The 18,798-nt window shown below is 39.2% G+C and overlaps 1 protein-coding gene across 6 annotated transcripts in view; it reads right to left on the bottom strand.

The window, feature by feature from the left end:
• LOC114654834 (transcription factor TFIIIB component B'' homolog) overlaps positions 1–18,798 on the bottom strand; it is a 113,957-nt gene that overhangs the window by 48,789 nt on the left and 46,370 nt on the right. For 4 of the 6 annotated variants that reach the window (XM_028805648.2, XM_051929604.1, XM_051929602.1 and 1 more), the window contains exons 13-16: positions 17,837–17,957; positions 17,309–17,511; positions 15,853–16,246; positions 10,318–10,467 (exon numbers count right to left, since the gene is read on the bottom strand). In XM_028805648.2, coding sequence (XP_028661481.2) covers positions 10,318–10,467; positions 15,853–16,246; positions 17,309–17,511; positions 17,837–17,957 — 868 coding nt within the window. The remainder of the gene's footprint in view (positions 1–10,317; positions 10,468–15,852; positions 16,247–17,308; positions 17,512–17,836; positions 17,958–18,798) is intronic. The other 2 variants (XM_051929603.1, XM_051929606.1) reach the window with 1 other exon arrangement.

Here is an 18,798-nt window from a genome sequence, read left to right as displayed (position 1 = left end):
TAAAATGGCACACTGTGTTAGTATATTTGTGTTTTAATTTTAGTCTATTAATTGTTTTAACTAAAAGTATCAAAAAAGTACATTTTTTAGTTTTTGAAAATCCTGAGGAAAAAAAATTACAAGTGTATTCAGCAATTAAGTTGACTGAGAAAAGAAACTACAGCTAATGACAAAAGACTTTCCTAAGCCAGAAAGAAAAACTATAAAACGAATGTTGCTACAACTAGTAACAATTTTATGCACTGTATAGGCTATCACAATCTACTATAAAGAAAAGACATTAACAGCAGAAGTATAATTATTGTGCCATAGCATACATATCTCACAAACAATCACAAAGCCTGGATGAAATGTATTTACAAGTATAAAGATGAAGCAGTATGAGCTGTTGGGAAAAAATAAGGTTTAAGGAAAGATGAAACAAAGGCAAATGGAATGGTGGGTATGAGAGAAAGTTTTGAAGAAGAAATTAACTACAGATGGATCAAAGCATACAGCTTCACCTCTAAAATATGATGGAAATAGCACCATCTATTGCAAATTGATTCACCATTCACCATTAAACTGGCTCACTAATCTTCAATATGAGATGCAGTGAAACATTTAATTCCTCAAGAGTGCTCAGATTTTTGCATTCAGCTGTACACATACAGACACAAACCTCTTCAAGGTATGATTTATAGTAATAAAGGTTAACTCTCTTTCTTTTCAAACCTAGACATGGACATTAGGATCACATGCATAAACCCAACAGATGATATAGCAAAATTGGCCAGCAAATCCAAAGAGAAAGCATGAGAAACAATGTTAGGTTTAAAACAACTGGTGAAGAGAGGGCTATGAGGCTAAAAGTTAATTATATATAAATAAAGTAGGAATTAACACTTTGTTATAGATTTTTAAAAAAAGATAAGGTGAGCTTTATGCTACTGCTTCAATACAAGTTACAAGTGAAAGAACTCATAATTACAACCAGCATTATGACAAAGTAAACAGAAAAAAATTAAACTACAAAGAATATTCCATATAATACAATGACAGCAGGGAGGGAAGATCATCTGAACCAAGTCAGTAAATGTACAGTGCAGAGAGCTTCCAGAAACCGCAGATAAAAGTGGTCACTTGTTTTCAGTAAAAACTAATTTTAGGATTGAAAAGATAAGAAATCACAGTGACAGTAGACTGTTTACTCTGTTAGTCAGCCTGCAAGAACTAAGAAATGCTGATACAGTGACAAGACATTTTGTGAAATGTACCATATGAAATAAAACTATACTACTAGAGCAGGTATGTCCAACTGACACAGCTTACTTAGTTTTCCTTGATATAAACTCCAAAGTTTAAAATTACAAATCAAAAAAATCAGATGTCATTAAAGGGCACTTTGCAGACTTTAACTTAAGGGTATTTGCACATATTTCAGTTAAATCATGTAGAAATTAAAACACTTTTTCTATATGGTTCTCCCATTTTGATGCTTAGGACTTAGCAATGGCTATGAACAGCATCAGATCGGGTGTGAATTTATACTGGCGCTGTTAGTTAGAGTCAGATCAGAAGGGGGGGGGGGGGGGGACGAGGGAGAGTGTGAACGTGACTAAGAGAATAAAATTGGAAAAAAAGCTAACTTTTAGAAACACCATACATTTACAGCTGATCTGACGCTGTTCGTTTTCAAATAATATTGCATTAGTGCGACAATGTTTTCTGATTGGTACTATTCAGTTCATAAAATGATTTCTTCAAAATGTCACATATACTGTATTATCTCTTTCTTTTTTGCCCGGTGCTGCATTGACATCGTGCACCAGAAGGCGTGAGCTTATTCAGTGTGAGCAGGAGCAAGCAGGTGGCCGGTTGCTTGTGCTATGACATGCTTAACTTGGCGGCGATCAATGCACATGTACTGTACAAGGCATGCACGAGGGCCACTGAGAAAAGAAGAGTGTTCATGGCTCACCTTGCAGAGGAGCTTCGCCATTGCTTCTTACAAGAAAAGGTGATGGATAAAGCAAAAGAGGATGCAACACTGACAAGCTTCTGTTCCAAGGCCGCTGCTTCCCTAGCCCCATGTTGTATAGCGGATCCACAGCTCCCGTTCAAAAGGCCAGTTTTTAATAAATAATCACCGCACTCGCGACTTAGCGAGGGGGCGTGGTGGTTGTGTGGCTGCAGCAGTTCTCACGGCGATTTGCGATGTGGGCGTTTCTCACCTAAGTGCACAGGTGAGGGACTGCCCGCATCCGTGATTGTTCCTGGGGCTGCTAATTTGCCGCAGCTGCTATGCCCTCTCGATATACAGAAGCGCAAGTTGACTAGGGAGGAGAGAAAAATGAATGGAAAGAAAATGAAATGAAAGAGAAAGGAAAAGATGGAGGTTGCTGGAAGGAAGTGAGGAGAAAGCCGGTGTGAGAGAGAGAGAACGAAGGAGATCGAGCGAACGAGCGACAGGAGGCTCGAATGCATTTGGACTGTGGGCTCTAGCAAAGTGTTTATCTAACACCTAGGGCAGTTGATTGTGGTCGCTCCCGCTGACCGTTTTGAGAGGAGCGGGAGTGACTAGCGAGGGGGGTGACTCGTCGTGGAAGACAGCGGGAGTCGGGAGACTTGGGAAGATAATCTCCAGCATGATTGTCCTGGCCGTTGGAGAGAAGCCAAGTCCCGGTCTGGGTTGAGTTCACGACCGAAGCCAGGGATCGGGAGGCCTTCAGACCTGTGCGAATGACAGAAAGAAGGTCAGCTGCAGGTGGAGTGGCTCCCCCTGCTGCAAAGCCTGAATAGGGAGAAGCAGGGGAGTCACTAGTTAGATGAACACACCGGGCTTTGTGTTTTAAAGAGATTGCTTCCAATGTTTTAACCTCGGTTTTTAAAGGATTATTATTTTTGTTCTATTTATTGATTTTTAAACCTCCATGTTTGTTTTATGGAATATTTATTTATTGAAGACTGTTTTTAAGACACTGCACTTGATTTAATTTGAACACTTGTTTTTGTTCTGTTTAATAAAAGCACTTGACACTTTTTTCACCATCCCCTTGCTGTGTTGTTGCCTCACTGTTAAGCTCATCGGTAACATTACCGACGGTGTAGGGTTCAAGGGCTCCCGTACAGATGATGGGAGCATGTATCGAACCCACATAGTCACACCCCTTCAGTGTAATAGTAACCACAGCAAAGAGAGAAGTGTGTACAATGCAACAGGTACACATGTCGTAAATGTAGAAAGGATGGTCCTTGGGTGTGTGGGAACTGTTAACATTTGAATCTGATGATTCCATATGGCGCAGAACTGACCTCTCTGTACTATTCTTTCCTCTGCATGTCCTGGAGTACAAAAGAAACAGCACCGTGCACCAAACTGTGGCGACTACATGGGCAAGATCGAATAAAAAAAAAAAATGCAGTCACTGATTACAAGCGCAAGAAGGCATGTGAATGAATATGAATAATCAGAATAATGTTGCATCAGTGCCACAAATTTTTCCCGAAATGTACTATTCAGGTCATAAAATGAGTTATTCCAAATATCATATGTACCTATGTCTCTGTTTTTTTTTGTCAGTGTGGCTTTGACATCATGGACCATAAAGTGCATACTAATTCAGCGTGAGCAGGAACACTCAATAAAACTGAATAAAAAAAATTTCAAGTGATGGTGAGATACAAAGCAGACAGATTCAACAGCATTTGTGTGTCAGCTTTTATCCCTCCAGATTAGAGAATTTCCAATTCCATTGTCTCAAAACACCACTCACATCTACAGTTATTCTTAGTTTCAGATAAAAAGTAACCGTGTCAGATCTGGGGCGGGGGTGGGTGTTGTATCGTGATTGTGACTGAGAGAATAAAAGTGAAAAAAAAAGAAGCTAACTTTTACAAGTGCTATAAATTTACAACGGCTGTTACAGACACAAATCAAATGTATGTTTTTATTGCATAATATTAACAATAAGAGTAGCTCACTACTCAAAATGGTAAATTTGTGGGGGAGATGGTTTTGAACTCATGACCTCCGGATTATAAATCGGCAGAGCTAACCACTGCACCTCAGAAGCTATTGTATTGTACTTGCACCTTTTGTAAAAGTGTTTATTTGATATTTGGCCATCACCCTTCACACATTATACAGTTCATGTCTACATTTTGTCATTTATTACTAAAACATAAAAACATTTTTAACGATTTGTTTACATAGATTGTTGTAGACACAAAACACACATCAAATTATTTCTTCTTACAATTCTGGGTAGCTCACTCCCAGATAATCAATCAAGGCAGGAACTGGGAGAACTTCTTGCACGTTCTGAGGCAGTGGAGGGATGGTATAGCAGGCTGCTTGCTGCTTGGGCTTATCAACACATTTACAAGACAAAAGAGGCTGATGGAGAGGTGCGAATGGATTTAAGGTGGGACGGATTTATGAATTTTTTCGTAGGCTCTAGTAATTCTTGTGTTAGGGAGCCTGAAGTATCCTAGTAAGTATTCTTAGGGAGCCTGAAGTATCCTAGCAAGTATCCTCAATAATCTTGGTATTCACCAATTTATGTGCAGCCATTCAATTGGAGCTTGCAGTGACAATGGTATTTAATGTTTGAATAAGGTATCCCAATTAATTAATTGCAACATACCCTTAATGATTCCTTACCTTGCACAGACAAATATAAATGTAATAGATTTAAATTAACTTAACATGTATGTAATGTGAAAGAGCAGGTGACTGAGTAAATTTGTCCTGGAGTGAATGAGGAAGTGGTTTGTGGGAATGTGTCGATTCTGGTCTGGGGCTGTGTCTGGATTGGTCTTTGTTACAGTGGAGTCTTGCCCAAATAGTATTTGCTCTGAGAGAATTTGGATCCCTACTCTATATTATTCCTACCCATTCCTGTGAGCACCAGTGGAAAAAATATTACCAATATGTGATGCATCAAAATAGAAATGTTATAGTACCTGAAGGAGTTTTCCTCGTTACCATATTGAAGAGAACAGCTAAGGAATGTAATATTTCAAAAAGACAAGTAAATCGTGAGGATGATATAAACACATAATAAAGAAAAATGCTTACTTGATTCTGTCAAACCATTGTTTCTACTGAAAATTATGTTCTATACCTTACATTCTCAGCATGACTTTAGAAATGCATTACTTGTAGGGGTTTAGTCAGAAACACTTTAATTATAGGGGTTTAGTCACAGAAGCCATTTCCTTGTATCACTGGTTCTTCCAGGCTTGGAAGGTGTCTGGTCCCTCATCGGTGAAATTTTCTTTTTTGTAGGCTGGGAGAGCTTCTAATAAGTTTCCATGCAGTTTGTGTGAGGAACTTGCAGATTTGGGTATGACTGCCGATCCTAATGTGATGTGGGAGACCTTCCGTGACAAGACCCTGAAGGTTGCTGAGGGTTGTGTTGGTGTTACCGGTGTTCCATCTCGCGGGGTACCCTGGATATCATTGAGAGGAGTCACAGTGCACGGCTCAATTGCAACTCTGGTCTGTACCGGGAACTGAGAGGGATGACTGTGAGGGCTCTGAGGGCAAATAAAGAGGTGTTTGTTGAAAGAACCTGTGAGCAAGTGACACACCATCTGTGGTCTAGCAACCCACATCCTGCTTAGAGAGGAATCGAAGCATTACGCACATCTGAATCTGTTCCTCAGAGAGTCACAGTCAGGGCAGCTGATGGAATGGTCCTTACGGATGACACTGCAGTTGTGACCCGCTGGGCTGGCTACTTTGAGCAGTTGTTCAAAGCTGATCCTCTGGCTAGGATGTTGGATGTCTCTGGGTCCACGGTTCTTGAGGCTGATCCTCCAATTAGCTGTGAACCACCCAATCTCACTGAGATTGCACAGGTGGTGAACCAGCTGAGGGGGGCGGGGAAAGGCTGCAGGGATCTGTGGTATCCCGGGTGAACTTCTCCAGGCTGGTGGTAAGGCTGTCCTCCTGGCATTGCAAGCAATCATTGCTTCCATTTGGGAGACTGGCATCATCCCAACTGACCAGAAAACGGGACTTGTCGTCCCTATCTGGAAAGGGAAGAGTGATCACCTGGATTGCAGCAACTACAGGGGGGATAACACTGCTCTTGGTGCCGTGCAAGGTCCTTGCTAGGGTCGTCCTCAATAGGATCCATGATCACTTGCTCACCTACCAGCAGCCAGAACAGTCTTGTTTTATACCTAAGAAGTCTACCATCGACCACATCCTGGCACTGAGGGCTCTCATGGAGTGCAAACGCAAATATCGGCAGAGTTTCTTTGCTGCCTTTATCGATTTTCGCAAAGCGTTTGACTCAGTTGATTGAGCTGCCCTGTGGGACATCCTGAGGATTCGCGGGATCCCCTTGAGGTTGCTGGATATCATGGCTGGCCTGTACACTGGTACTGTAAGTGCTGTGCAGAGTGGAGGCAGGACCTCTGCGTTTTTCCCAGTGGATTCTGGGGTTCATCAGGGGTGTGTTCTTGCTCCTACTCTGTTCAATGCTTGTATTGACTGGGTGTTGAGCAAGGTCGTGGGGTCCAGCAGCTGTGGGACATCTGTTGGTGAAGAAAGGTTCACGGATCTTGACTTTGATGACGATGCTGTGATCTTCGTGGAGTCAATGGAGGCTCTGACTGTGGAGCTCGAGAGACTGAGCGAGGAGTCTGAGTGTCTGGGCTTGCGAGTGTCCTGGATAAAAACCAAGATCCATACCTTTAATGACCTCTTGGGCACAGCCATTAGCAGTGTGTCTGTTTGGGGAGAGAGTGTTGACCTTGTTGAGAGGTTTACTTAACTTGGCAGTGACGTTCATGTCTCTGGTGACTCTTCCTATGAAGTTAGTAGACGGATTGGGAGAGAATGGGCGGTTCATGGGGTCGCTGGAAAGGGGTGTGTGGCGCTCCCGATATCTATGCAAAAGGACGAAGGTCCAAGTCTTTAGAGTCCTGGTGCTTCCTGTCTTGCTATATGGTTGCTATATGGTTGGACGCTAACCAGTGACCTGAGGCAAAGACTGGACTCCTTTGGTACTGTGTCTCTCCGGAAAATCCTTGGGTACCGTTGGTTTGACTTTGTGTCGAATGAGCGGTTGCTCATGGAGTCCCGAATGAGGCACATTACCTGCATTGTGAGGGAGCGTCAGTTACGGCACTACAGCCATGAGGCATGTTTCCCCGAGGGTGATCCAGCTCGTAAGAACCTCATTGTTGGGGACCCGAGTGGCTGGACCAGACCAAGGGTGTCGCCCACGTAACACCTGGCTGCAGCAGATAGAGGGTCATTTCCAGAGGGTGGGACTGGAACGCGTGTCCTGCCTGGGGGGTTGCAAACCGGAATCCCGAATTGTTTCGTTGTGTAGTGGGTGCGGCAACACACTGTACCAGTACATGCTCCCCAACTTGACTTGACTTAACTTGGAGAGCTTAGAAGACCCATTGTGCTACAATATATTTTGAGCCAAGAATAGCAGAGCTTAACACTAGAATTACCAGAGCCTACGAAAAAACTCGTAGATCCGTCCCACCTTAAATCGCTTCTTAAATCTTTTCGCACCTCTCCGCCATTGTCTTTTGTCATCTAAATGTACATGCTGCAAGTAGCCGGCTATTCCATCCCCCCACTGACTTAGAACGTGCACGAATTTCTCCCAGCTCATGCCTTGATTGATTATCTGGGAGTGAAGTGGAGTTATAGAGTGGAAATAATAAATCGTTATTTGGAACACACGCATTTCATTTGTGTTCTGTTTCTACAGTAATCTGTGTAAACACATTTTTAAAACAGAAACTTTTTTCATATTCTAGTAGTAAATGAAAAAATGTAGGCATAAACCATATAATGTATGAAGCCTGAAGTCCAAATATCAAAGAAACACTTTCACGAAAGGTAAAAATATAACGGAACAAGTGCACTTTTATTCAAAAATACAACTGTAGAAAAAAAAGCCACCTTAGTGTGTGACATTGACATTTATTTGCAACGACTGCTGCTGTGGTGCAACAGTATCAGTTGCTGACTGGCAATCAACAGGTCACTAGTTCGATCCTGCACGACTCCCTTTTGAGAAGTGAACTGCTCTTATTTTTACTATTTTAGAATAAAAAGATACATTTGATTTCAGTCTGTAACAGCCAGTGTAATTTATGATATTAGTAAAGGTTAGCTTTGTTTTTGTTTTTTTTATTCACTTTTCATTCTTCCTACCCCATCTGACCCTCCTGTTTTCACATAAAGACGCGCTATAGCTCTGCAGTGTATCACGATACATACGACCGCGTGTTTTTTTTTTCCCCCAATCTTGCCAGTCCCCACACGTTGCTGTATGCTGTTTCTTTTGTACTCCAGGACATGCAGAGGAAAGCATAGTAAAGAGTATTAACTTCAGCACTATATGCAGTCACCAGACACTCCCCATTTGACACTGCTGTTTTCACATAAAGACGCGCTATAGCTCACCCAAGGAGCGCCCTTCCTACATTTACATGTGTACTTGTTGCAGTGTACACACCTCTCTGTGCTATGGTTTCTATTACACTGAGCAAGCACCTGTAAATCACAGCTCTATTCATTATCTCAAAACACCACACACATTCACAGTAATTCCCAGTTATGTCCACCACTCACACCCATGCCCACAACCATACAGAACTGATTCCACATCAGAGAATTTCCAGTTCCAGCATAAATTCACAAACGATCTGACGCTGTTCGTTTTCAAATAATATTGCATTAGTGCGATGATGTTTTCACATATATTGTCTTTCTTTCAGGTGTGTAATAGAAACCACAGCATAGAGAGAAGTGAATACATTGTAACAGGTACACACGTTGTAAATGTAAGAAAGACGATCCTTGCGTGTGTGTGAACTGTGAACTGTTAACATTTGAATCTGATGATTGCATATAGCGCTGTCTTATTTAGTGCGCACAAGAACATGCAGTTCCAGTTGCTGTGTGCTACAACATGCTGGTGGTGATCAACGCACATTTTAAAAAAAGAAAGAGACAAATATATATGATGTTTTGAAGAAATCATTTTATGACGACGCGAATAGTACCAATCAGAAAACATAATCGCACTAGTACAATATTATTTGAAAATGAACAGCGTCAGATTGGGTGTGAATTGATACTGTGGCACTGTTAGAGTCAGATCAGAAGCTGAATAAGCTGAATAAGCTCCTGTTCTGACTCTAAGTAAAAATGTATGAATTAATCAACAGAAATAACCGCGATCGACATTTTAAACTTAACGATTTACAGTGCATACCAATTTATAAATTTTATGTCTGTTTGAGGTTACAAAGAAAAAAAAAACACTTCCTCCCCAGCGGGGAATCGAACTCGGGTCTATAATGCACGGCAAGGCTGCCGTAGCGCTAAGTCAGCAAATCTTACTGCTACGCCATGGAAGGTGTTGTAGCATCGTTGAACCTTTTGTTTAGACGTCAGGCTTCACAAATGCTATAGTTTATGCCACATTTTGTAACATTTTTTACTAAAATATGAAAAAGTTTCTGTTCTAACAATGTGTTTACACAGATTACTGTAGAAACGGAACACGCATGAAATGCGTGTGTTCCAAATAACGACCTATTATTTCCACTCTAAAACTCTAGCAGTTCAGTCACTCCCAGATAATCAAACAAGGCATGAGCTGGGAAAACTTAGTGAACGTTCTGCGACGGTGGGGGATGGAATAGCCGGCTGCTTGCTGGCTCGTCTTAATCGGCTCATTTAGAAGACAAAAGAGAGGTGAGAACGGTTTTAAGGTGGGCCGGATCTACGAGTTTTTTCGTAGAATCTGGTAATTCTAGTGTTAATAACTCTTATGACCTTCCTTTAGACAGTTTGCGTTGTGGACAGAAGAGTCAGTGGGTGGCTAATGAGGGTTAAAAGTACAACCACCAGAACATACTCCTTTAGAATGGCAGCAGAGATATCCAAAGGTGGTAGGTAATGCTGGGGCTTTAACGGGTTGTCTTAGGCAGTAGGTGCTCAGAAATACTGTGGAAATACTGCCCTTTAAAATAGGAATAATATAGTCCACAACTATTATATGAAATGGGTTGCTTTTTGTAACAGTGTAATATTAATACAAAACTGGAATTTTTAAAACATATAATGTAAAATGAAAACATCACAAAAATTACACTAAAATGATTATTACTACACCAGTCTGCATTTCTGTATGATTAACAATACTATGTTTCATAAGAAACATATTTCTGCCATATTTATAACAATTACACTGTGCCATATTATTCAAGATATTATTGTGAAACTCAGTGTAGGCAAGGTACAACATAAAAAATGTTAATTAATTCTAAGGAAAAACTTACAACCTCACATTCCAAATGATTTTCAGTGGGTATTATACCCTCCTCTTCTGGGTTCTTTTCTACAGACTCATCAGAGGCCACATCATATTGGTGCACCTGCTCAGGCTCAACTACACAGTGAATTTCAGGAACATTCACTACAATTTCCAACTGTGTGAATACAAGATGAAATGAAGGTTTGTGTTATGAAAAAAACTAAACATAATGAAAGAAAAAAAGCAGTAAATTGAAAATGAGCAAGTATAAAATGGTCAATACAGCATTCAAAATCTCTCACGCCAAAAAAAAAACAATTTACATAATAGAAATGAAAAATTACTGGGTAAAACTTGCAGTGGTTCATGTTAAATAAAGGAAAAATAAACATGACAAACACTTCAAATAAAATAACTCAAATTCAAACAGTACAGCCTGTGGAAGTTTAAAACAGAAAATGCCTGCAAAAACATAATATCAGTAAGGCTATGAAAAGCAGCTTTTGTGGCAGGAGGAAAGGATTTCCTTTCTGTTACTTTCAAGAATGCATTGACTATTTTAATTTTTGCTATATTTTACTCAAAATACTCGACAAAGTGAAAAATATTTGAGAAACACATTGACACTATTCTCCCCATGATGAATGGCAGCTTATGGTTATGGGTGATGGGAAGATGTGTCTGTTGTAACATGCTGTACATATAAACAGAAATAACTCGAGCATGCTGTTATTCAAGCATTTACATATGTACAGTATCACTAAAACCATTTTGAAGCAGTAAAAATGTATTTATAGTTTCATTTATAAATTACATACTTCAATAAAATACCTCACAATGTAAACCAAGTACACCTTCCAGCCATTTGTGCATAGAATATTAGACATTTTCCCATTCTAAAAAATAAATTTCACATTACCCACTTTGAATGTCTACAATTTTAACACAAAACTGAAACTATACATATATTAAAACTTAAAATATATTTGGAAAAAACATATGTACATGTCATATACACAAAAATCTGGTTGAATTAGGTTGTAGACATACTGGTTACAAACTACAAAAAAAAAAAAAAAAACCTCAATAGATTAATGAAAGCAAGTATAATGATTATTATATATGCAAACTAATAGATGTAGTTTGGTTTGAGATTGACAGTTGCATCATCAAGGTGTTGTAATGCAATGCAAATGTGTCCTGAGATGAGTTTGTTTAGTGATTGACTTTTTATGGCTAACCATACATAAGACCTTCTACTGGCAGTTACAGGATTAACAGAAACGCATAGACAATAATTTGCATGCCCTAAACATTATGTAGGGTTAAATTCAGATTGGATTTAAATTAGGTTTTAAGGAAGGAGAGAAGAGTGTTCAGTTATATCAAAGTTAAAAGGTTAAAAAAATGTAACAGCTATATCAACAAAGCAATGATTGAGATTTTTCTGAATAAAATATGTTAAAATAAATATTTTCCATTTAACCACCAATCATGCAAGCATAATTACACCAGATTTTTTTAGCATATACTGTAGGTTTTGTTAGTTATTGTTTTAGTAAATGAATGATTTTAGTAATAATTCAAAAATATGAAGACCAAGACTTTTCCAATAATCATGAACAATGTATAAATAATTTTTTGTACATACAAAAGTAGTTAGTATTTAAAATGGAATAGTTATCTTTGGACTGCCACAGTTGTTTTGTTTAGCCTTTAAATGCACAAGTCTACCAATTCACTCACTCACTGAAGAAAAGCACTACTTCCCGTTTAGTTAAAAATCTGAAATTCAGCAAGATTGTACATTTAGACCAGAAGGTATCCGCTAAGAAAGGAAATTTCGATATTATGGGGTAAAAACACCCCATACAAAAGAAATTTTTTGAAATTTGGTGAAATTATACAAAAAAACAAAATTAGCCAACATATGTGTTTTCATTTGTTGATATTTATTAATACTGCTAACTTACAATACTCTGCGCTGAGAATATGCTTTAAGCAAATGAAGGACATGGCAAAAGCAAATGACAGGTTACACAAAGAACACCACTAACCAATAGTGTGGACGGACAACTGAAGACGGAGCAGTGTCCTGGATAGGAAAAAAGAGATGTAATCACATTATGAAATGGAAAAAGAAAGTTTGGTGATGCACAAGGTAGATGCAAAGCTCCATGGTAAGAAAGTGCTGTCTTTTGTTGTTTAGTACCAGCACTCTTATATATGTATCAGCTCTCATTGTTGTTATCGGTTGGACTCTGTCATCCTCTAGACCCCAGTTGCAGCACTGAAAATTTTAAGGGGGATCAACCACCTGAGCCCACTCTTTAATGGTAGTGCTGCGACATGCTCTTAAATATTACAATACCCCAGGATAGTGGCGACTGATTTTCTAAAAGGGAAGCCATAGAATTTGTGTCACGACGCTCAACATTACTGCTCAATACTCCCCACTCTTCATGTTAATACATCAGTGTAACACATAGGGCACTGGCACTTATGTAAATTTACTTCAAGCACTGCTTTGCATAAACATTTGCATCTGCAGACTTTAAAGGGGGAACTACATATAACTGACAAAAAAATATTCTGTACTTCAGTGAATGATAAAAACAAATGAAAATCATAATAATCTAATAATGATAATAATATATTCTGAACTTTCACATTATTCCTACTGATTAACAGTTTCAATTCAAAAGAATACACCTTCCTGTAAAACTGTGTTTTGCAAAAGCCAAGTCACTACGTAAAGCAGGAAAATGCAGAAATTGATCATATGCAGGAATGTATTACTTGTAGCATGTTCAAGAGTAAACGACTCCAATGACCTAATAATATTATTATTACTTATTACTTGACTGATGCTTTTATCCAAAGTGACTTACAACATTTAAGATACAATTGTTTACATTTGTTTTGGTGTTCCAACTGGAGTATAGGTAGCTGAAGTGACTTGCTCATGGTTGTAATGTCATAGCAGAACTTGAACCTACAGACTCTGGGTTTGAAGTCCTGGTTCCAAAGTAGGGTTGTTTAAACTGTATTGTACCAGCATTTCTGTATTTTCAGAACCAGAAGTAAACATTAGTTTCAAACTCCTGCTCTTGTTGCACGGTAAAATATGAAGGAAAGGTTAAACACATTGGAGGAACAAGTTTTGACGCAATGTAGATTCAATAGCCCAACCCTCCCCCCTTGCTTCAAAGCACTGCAGACTTTAGACATTAACTAGGCCAGTTGAAAAACTTTAATTTTGCATATTTTTAGCCATTTTGATGTTACTTAATTTTGTGCTTTAGGTATTATCTTGCTGTAGTACTTAACTATGCTCCACCTGACACATGGATGACCAAACATTCTCCGTAATAATTATACACATACAGAGCAAAATTAATTGCTCCAAGTATAGTAAGTCATCCAGATCCTGAAATATCAACGCATTCCCATACACCTATTTTTGATTGTTGCTATGAGATTCTTATAGAATGCTATGTTTGCTTTACAGTAGACAACAAAGGGACCCTTATCAATCAAAACGTTCAACTTTTGCCTCACACGTCCATTGAAAATTCTCCTGATTTTATATTATCCAGGTGCTTTCTGGTATAAGTTTCCACCTCGTTATTCTCCAAAGCAGCACATTTCTGTCCACTGTCTTATTGATTTTGGAATCATTAACAATGGCCTTTCCTGAGCTCTCTTGGATGCTTTTATGATCCTTTGTAATTTTCTGGATAATTTTAAGCTGTGAACTTTTGAGTAATTATTTGTCACTCCAGAGAAGAAGTACTACTGTTACAAATACTTTCCATTTGAAGATTATAGCTCTCCCTATTGTTCTGTGGGGTCTCAGAGCTTGAAAGATGACTTTGTAGTCCACTAGTTTCAAAAGGACATCAAAAACGTTTCTCTGACCTATACTTGAATTTCTTATGAAAGCAATTGGAATAAACAGGAAAGACAATTTGTATTGGATTGAGTTTTTGAACTGAAGATAGGACTCTTGAGTAATGAATGATGAGGAATGAATAGTTAAGCAGTTAATGAGAGGGAGAGACATATCTTTAGTTCCAAAACTCAATCTCATGCAACACAAGTAATGGAAGATATTGTTTTTTCCATGGAGTTTTTGATAATATTTGATGTGGTTTCATAGTTGGTCACAACACAGCACAATTCTATCATAAACATTATCTGTGTTATCAATAAAAACATAAGACTACAGACCTTTCTCAGTCATCACCACAAAACGCATGGCGTGAGGTCAGGTCAGGTCAGGCCAAGTCGGGGAGCATGCACTGGTACAGTGTATTGCCATACCCACCATACGACAAAACAGCTCAGAATCCCACTTGGCAACCCCCTAGGCAAACTGGGAAAAACATAGAGGTTCTGCTTCCACTCTGCACAGCGCTCACGGTACCAGTGTACAGGACAGCTATGACATCAAGCAACTTTGAGGGGTTCCCACGAAGTCTCAGGATGTCCCACAGGACAGCTTGAACAACCGAGTTGAATGCTTTATAAAAATCGACAAAGGCTGCAAAAAAACTCTGCTGATATTCATGTTTGCTCTCGATGAGGTGAAAAGATGCGGTTGATGGTAGAATTCTTAGGTGTGAAACCAGGCTGCTTTGGTCACTGGTAGGTGAGCAAGTGATCATGAATCCTATTCAGGATGACCCTAGCAAAAACCTTACATCTCACTGGGATCAGTGTCACCCACCCCCCCCCGCAGCTGCCACAATACAGGGAATCACCTTTCCCTTTAGAGATAGGGACGATAAGTCCTATTTTCCACTCATGTAGGATGGTGCCTGTCTCCCAAATGGAAGCAAAGATTGCTTGCAATGCCAGGAGGACAGCCTTACCACCGGCCTGGAGAAATTCACCCCAGATACCACAGATTCCTGCAGCCTTCCCTGCCCTCCCGCTGGCTCACCACCTGTACAATCTCAGTGAAATTGGGTGGTTCACAGCTAAATGGAAGATCAGCCTCATGAACTGTGGACCCAGAGACATCCAATGTAACATACAGTATAAAAAACAAAACATTTTTGTGAGGAATATTCCTTTAACTTTTTTGACGTAACTCGGGGGTAATTACTTAACAAAAATTAAACAAATCTGTATCATTTGGTGTATGAATTGCATAATTAGTAATTTGTAAAGTTTGTAATTTCACTTTACTTTTAGATTATTGCAGCACTGTGAGCCTGCATTAAGTGAAAAGCACTATACAAAAGTAAACTGAACTGAAAAATAATAAAACAGGTTTTCAGTCCTAAGTACACTGTTGCATAACATGCTGAATGCTTGAGGAGCTAAACAGTTTTCTCATTTACCAGAATTTAATGGTTGTAAATAAACAGGACTTGACTCCACCATGTCTTCTCTGTTTTTTGCCATATAATAAAATAATTTACGCTTTTATAGTATAAACCAGAGGTAATGAAAAATTAAGCAGACTGTTACTAAACTCCTACAGCTGCAAAATAAAATGCAGAGCAAAAATGTGAGAACATGCTAACCAAACCCAATATAACCAGCCTACCTCCTCCATAGTCTCCTCCACCTGCACAGGTAAAATAGCTGGAGAGCGTAAGCCAACAGGCACAAAGGCAGGAATTTTATTCACATCTTCCGAGTTAACAGAATAGGAAGCTTCTTCGTCCATGTATGATTCATCCACTTCATCTTCAATTTCTTCATCTTGTACAGATGCTCTTAAAGTCACAAGAGTTACCTTTCCTGGTTTTTGCTTTTTTTTGAGATATTCAGTTTTACCTCTAATCTTGTCACTGCTGCTTTTTTGCACTGGCCGACCTTTAGTCTTGTTTTTTGGAGATGTTTCCAGTACAGGAGGAGAAACAGGTGGTACATCTTCTAGTTGGTCATCATCCTCTAGGTGCACTAGACGTGATACTAATTTAGGTATTCTTCCAGACCTGTACACATACACAACATCACCATAAATAAATGGTATCTCAATGAAAATGAATTCAAAATTTACTTTAAAAAATGCAGGTTTAAATTTCAATAAATTGTATAAAAAAAGGGAACAACGTGAAGCAATATAAAATACAAATCATTGGATGTGAAATTGATGCAAAAGTTTTAATTATACCAAAATAAATAACTTACAGCTGCTCACATTAAGACATTCAAAAATATAGCAAATACTTTCTTGCACATTAACTTTAGTTTCTTTGGAAACTAACATTTGTCTTAAAATCTACAATTTATAAAAGGTTAGGAAGTTTATAATTTTTTGGAACAGAAATATCCATCCATCCATCCATTTTCCAACCCGCTGAATCCGAACACAGGGTCACGGAGGTCTGCTGGAGCCAATCCCAGCCAACACAGGGCACAAGGCAGGAAGCAATCCAGGGCAGGGTGCCAACCCACAGCAGGACACACACAAACACACCAAGCACACACTAGGGCCAATTGAGAATCGCCAATCCACCTAACCTGCATGTCTTTGGAATGTGGGAGGAAACCGGAGCACCCGGAGGAAACCCACGCAGGCACGGGGAGAACATGCAAACTCCACGCAGGGAGGACCCAGGTCCCCAGATCTCCCAACTGCGAGGCAGCAGCGCTACCCACTGCGCCACCGTGCCGCCCGAACAGAAATATTTGTTCCAATATTTAAATTTCACACACTTGATTTATAAACCTGAAACTGAATAAAATCCCTGCAAAGAACACAAAACAACATAGATATTGTTGAAACAACTGTGTGTTTATCTTGCATGAAAAAGCATCTGCCCTCATCTGATTTACTGAATATTTTCCACAGAGTCTCACCCAAAATGAGACAAATAAATGGCTTGTGTGGGCAAACACTAAATGTCAATAAGTTATTGAAGAAAGCTGGTAATAGCAAACAGCTTTTCTGAAAACAGTAACTGGCCTTTCGGACCCAAAACTAGTTTACCTATAACATTAAGAACTGCAATATAACTTTTCCTGCAGTTTTGACACATAATGCATACACACACCTAGTAGGTTTGTTCAGCATTTGCTCTTGTATGTCAATCAGGCCACAATCATCTTCCTCCTCAGCATTGCTATCACTGTCCTCCCTCCTCTTGCTTCCTTTTATTTTTTGTTTTGTCACAGTCATACTGGAAGGAGGAGCACATGTGGATATGTCTTCAGGTGCATTGTCTTTTACATCAAGTAAATCCAATGGTTTCTCACTCTGAAAATACAAATAATGTAAATTTAATGAAAAACCCTCATCAAAGGTAAAGCCAAACAGAGATCAAATTTTAACTCTTACAACTGAATCTTTACAGTTTTTGTGCAACTGATTAGACTAAAGACAAAGCAAAAAAAAAAAAAAAACTTTTGGTTTACATCTGTGTATAAATTTACTGTCAAATGTCTGCAGAGAATGTAAAAAGTAACAAAGCCTGACTTGCAACCGACATTTCAACTGAATAGTACTCTACTAAAGCAACACAATTAAAAAAAGGCATGTTTCTTACTTATGTTTTTATTATGTTAAGAAATAACTCTGGTACCTTAGCTTGTGTGTCAAGTGAAGCTTTTGCACGTTTCCTCCCAGCTGAAGCAATGCAGGGCTTTGGTTTCTGCAGCCGCTGGCGCCGTTTGGGTTTTTCTCCAAGGGTCTCATCGGAAGGGCTACAATAAGGAGCATAAAATGATTATACAAAACCTGCCTGTGCTCCAATTAGAAAACCAAAAGAAATGCAACCAATTTTGTCATAAATGTTGTAAGTTGCCTTGGATAAAGGCATCAGTCAAACAATTATACACAAAACAGACCAAAAGAAAAAATAAAGTTAAGACAACACTATGACAATTGATTTGAACATTTATGTCCAGAAACTGATCAAAGATAGTCCAGAAAAGTGCAGTCAGATAGAATGTACAATTATTTTCGAAACTAGTCATTTAGCCCGTTACAATAACGGGCGCTAGAACAGTTGTGCATAAACATTAGTAGGAACAGTCTATATTAAATGGCAAGGGACTTTGACCTCATTCTTTTTGTTGGTCGTATTTTTCTTTCTTTCAGCCTTTCTTTTGTTGATGTTTACTTGGTGAGCTGACCGTTCTTCGTGGGCTGCCGCCGTGTATTGTGTGTCTTTAATTTTCTGTGACAGTAATACTGTCTTGTACGGCTCTATTCAATAAGGGCGCGTAGATAATTTAGTTCAAATGGCTCTGGAATATGTGAAGAGCAACAGGTGCAGATCTTTATTTACGCGCGCCTTTATTCGCTGCGCCCAATTGAGGTCGTCCTTTTGAGGCTCGCCTTTTTGTGCGCGCCCTTATTGAAGGATGCCTGTGCGCGCCCTTATTGAAGGATACCGTCTTGTACGTCCGCTGGCTTGTACGTCCGTAATATACATCCGTACGTCCGTAATATACCTTTAATTTTCTCTGGCGGTAATACAAGCGTGCGCGTCGGTAATATGCCTTTAATCTCCTCTGACAGTAATACTGGCTTGTATGTGGC

The sequence above is a fragment of the Erpetoichthys calabaricus genome, chromosome 7 (genome assembly GCF_900747795.2).
Source record: "Erpetoichthys calabaricus chromosome 7, fErpCal1.3, whole genome shotgun sequence".
In the NCBI taxonomy this organism is placed as follows: Eukaryota; Metazoa; Chordata; class Cladistia; order Polypteriformes; family Polypteridae; genus Erpetoichthys; species Erpetoichthys calabaricus.
The sequence above is the reverse complement of the archived record's forward strand: the minus strand, read 5'-3'. Positions and strand labels throughout refer to the sequence as shown.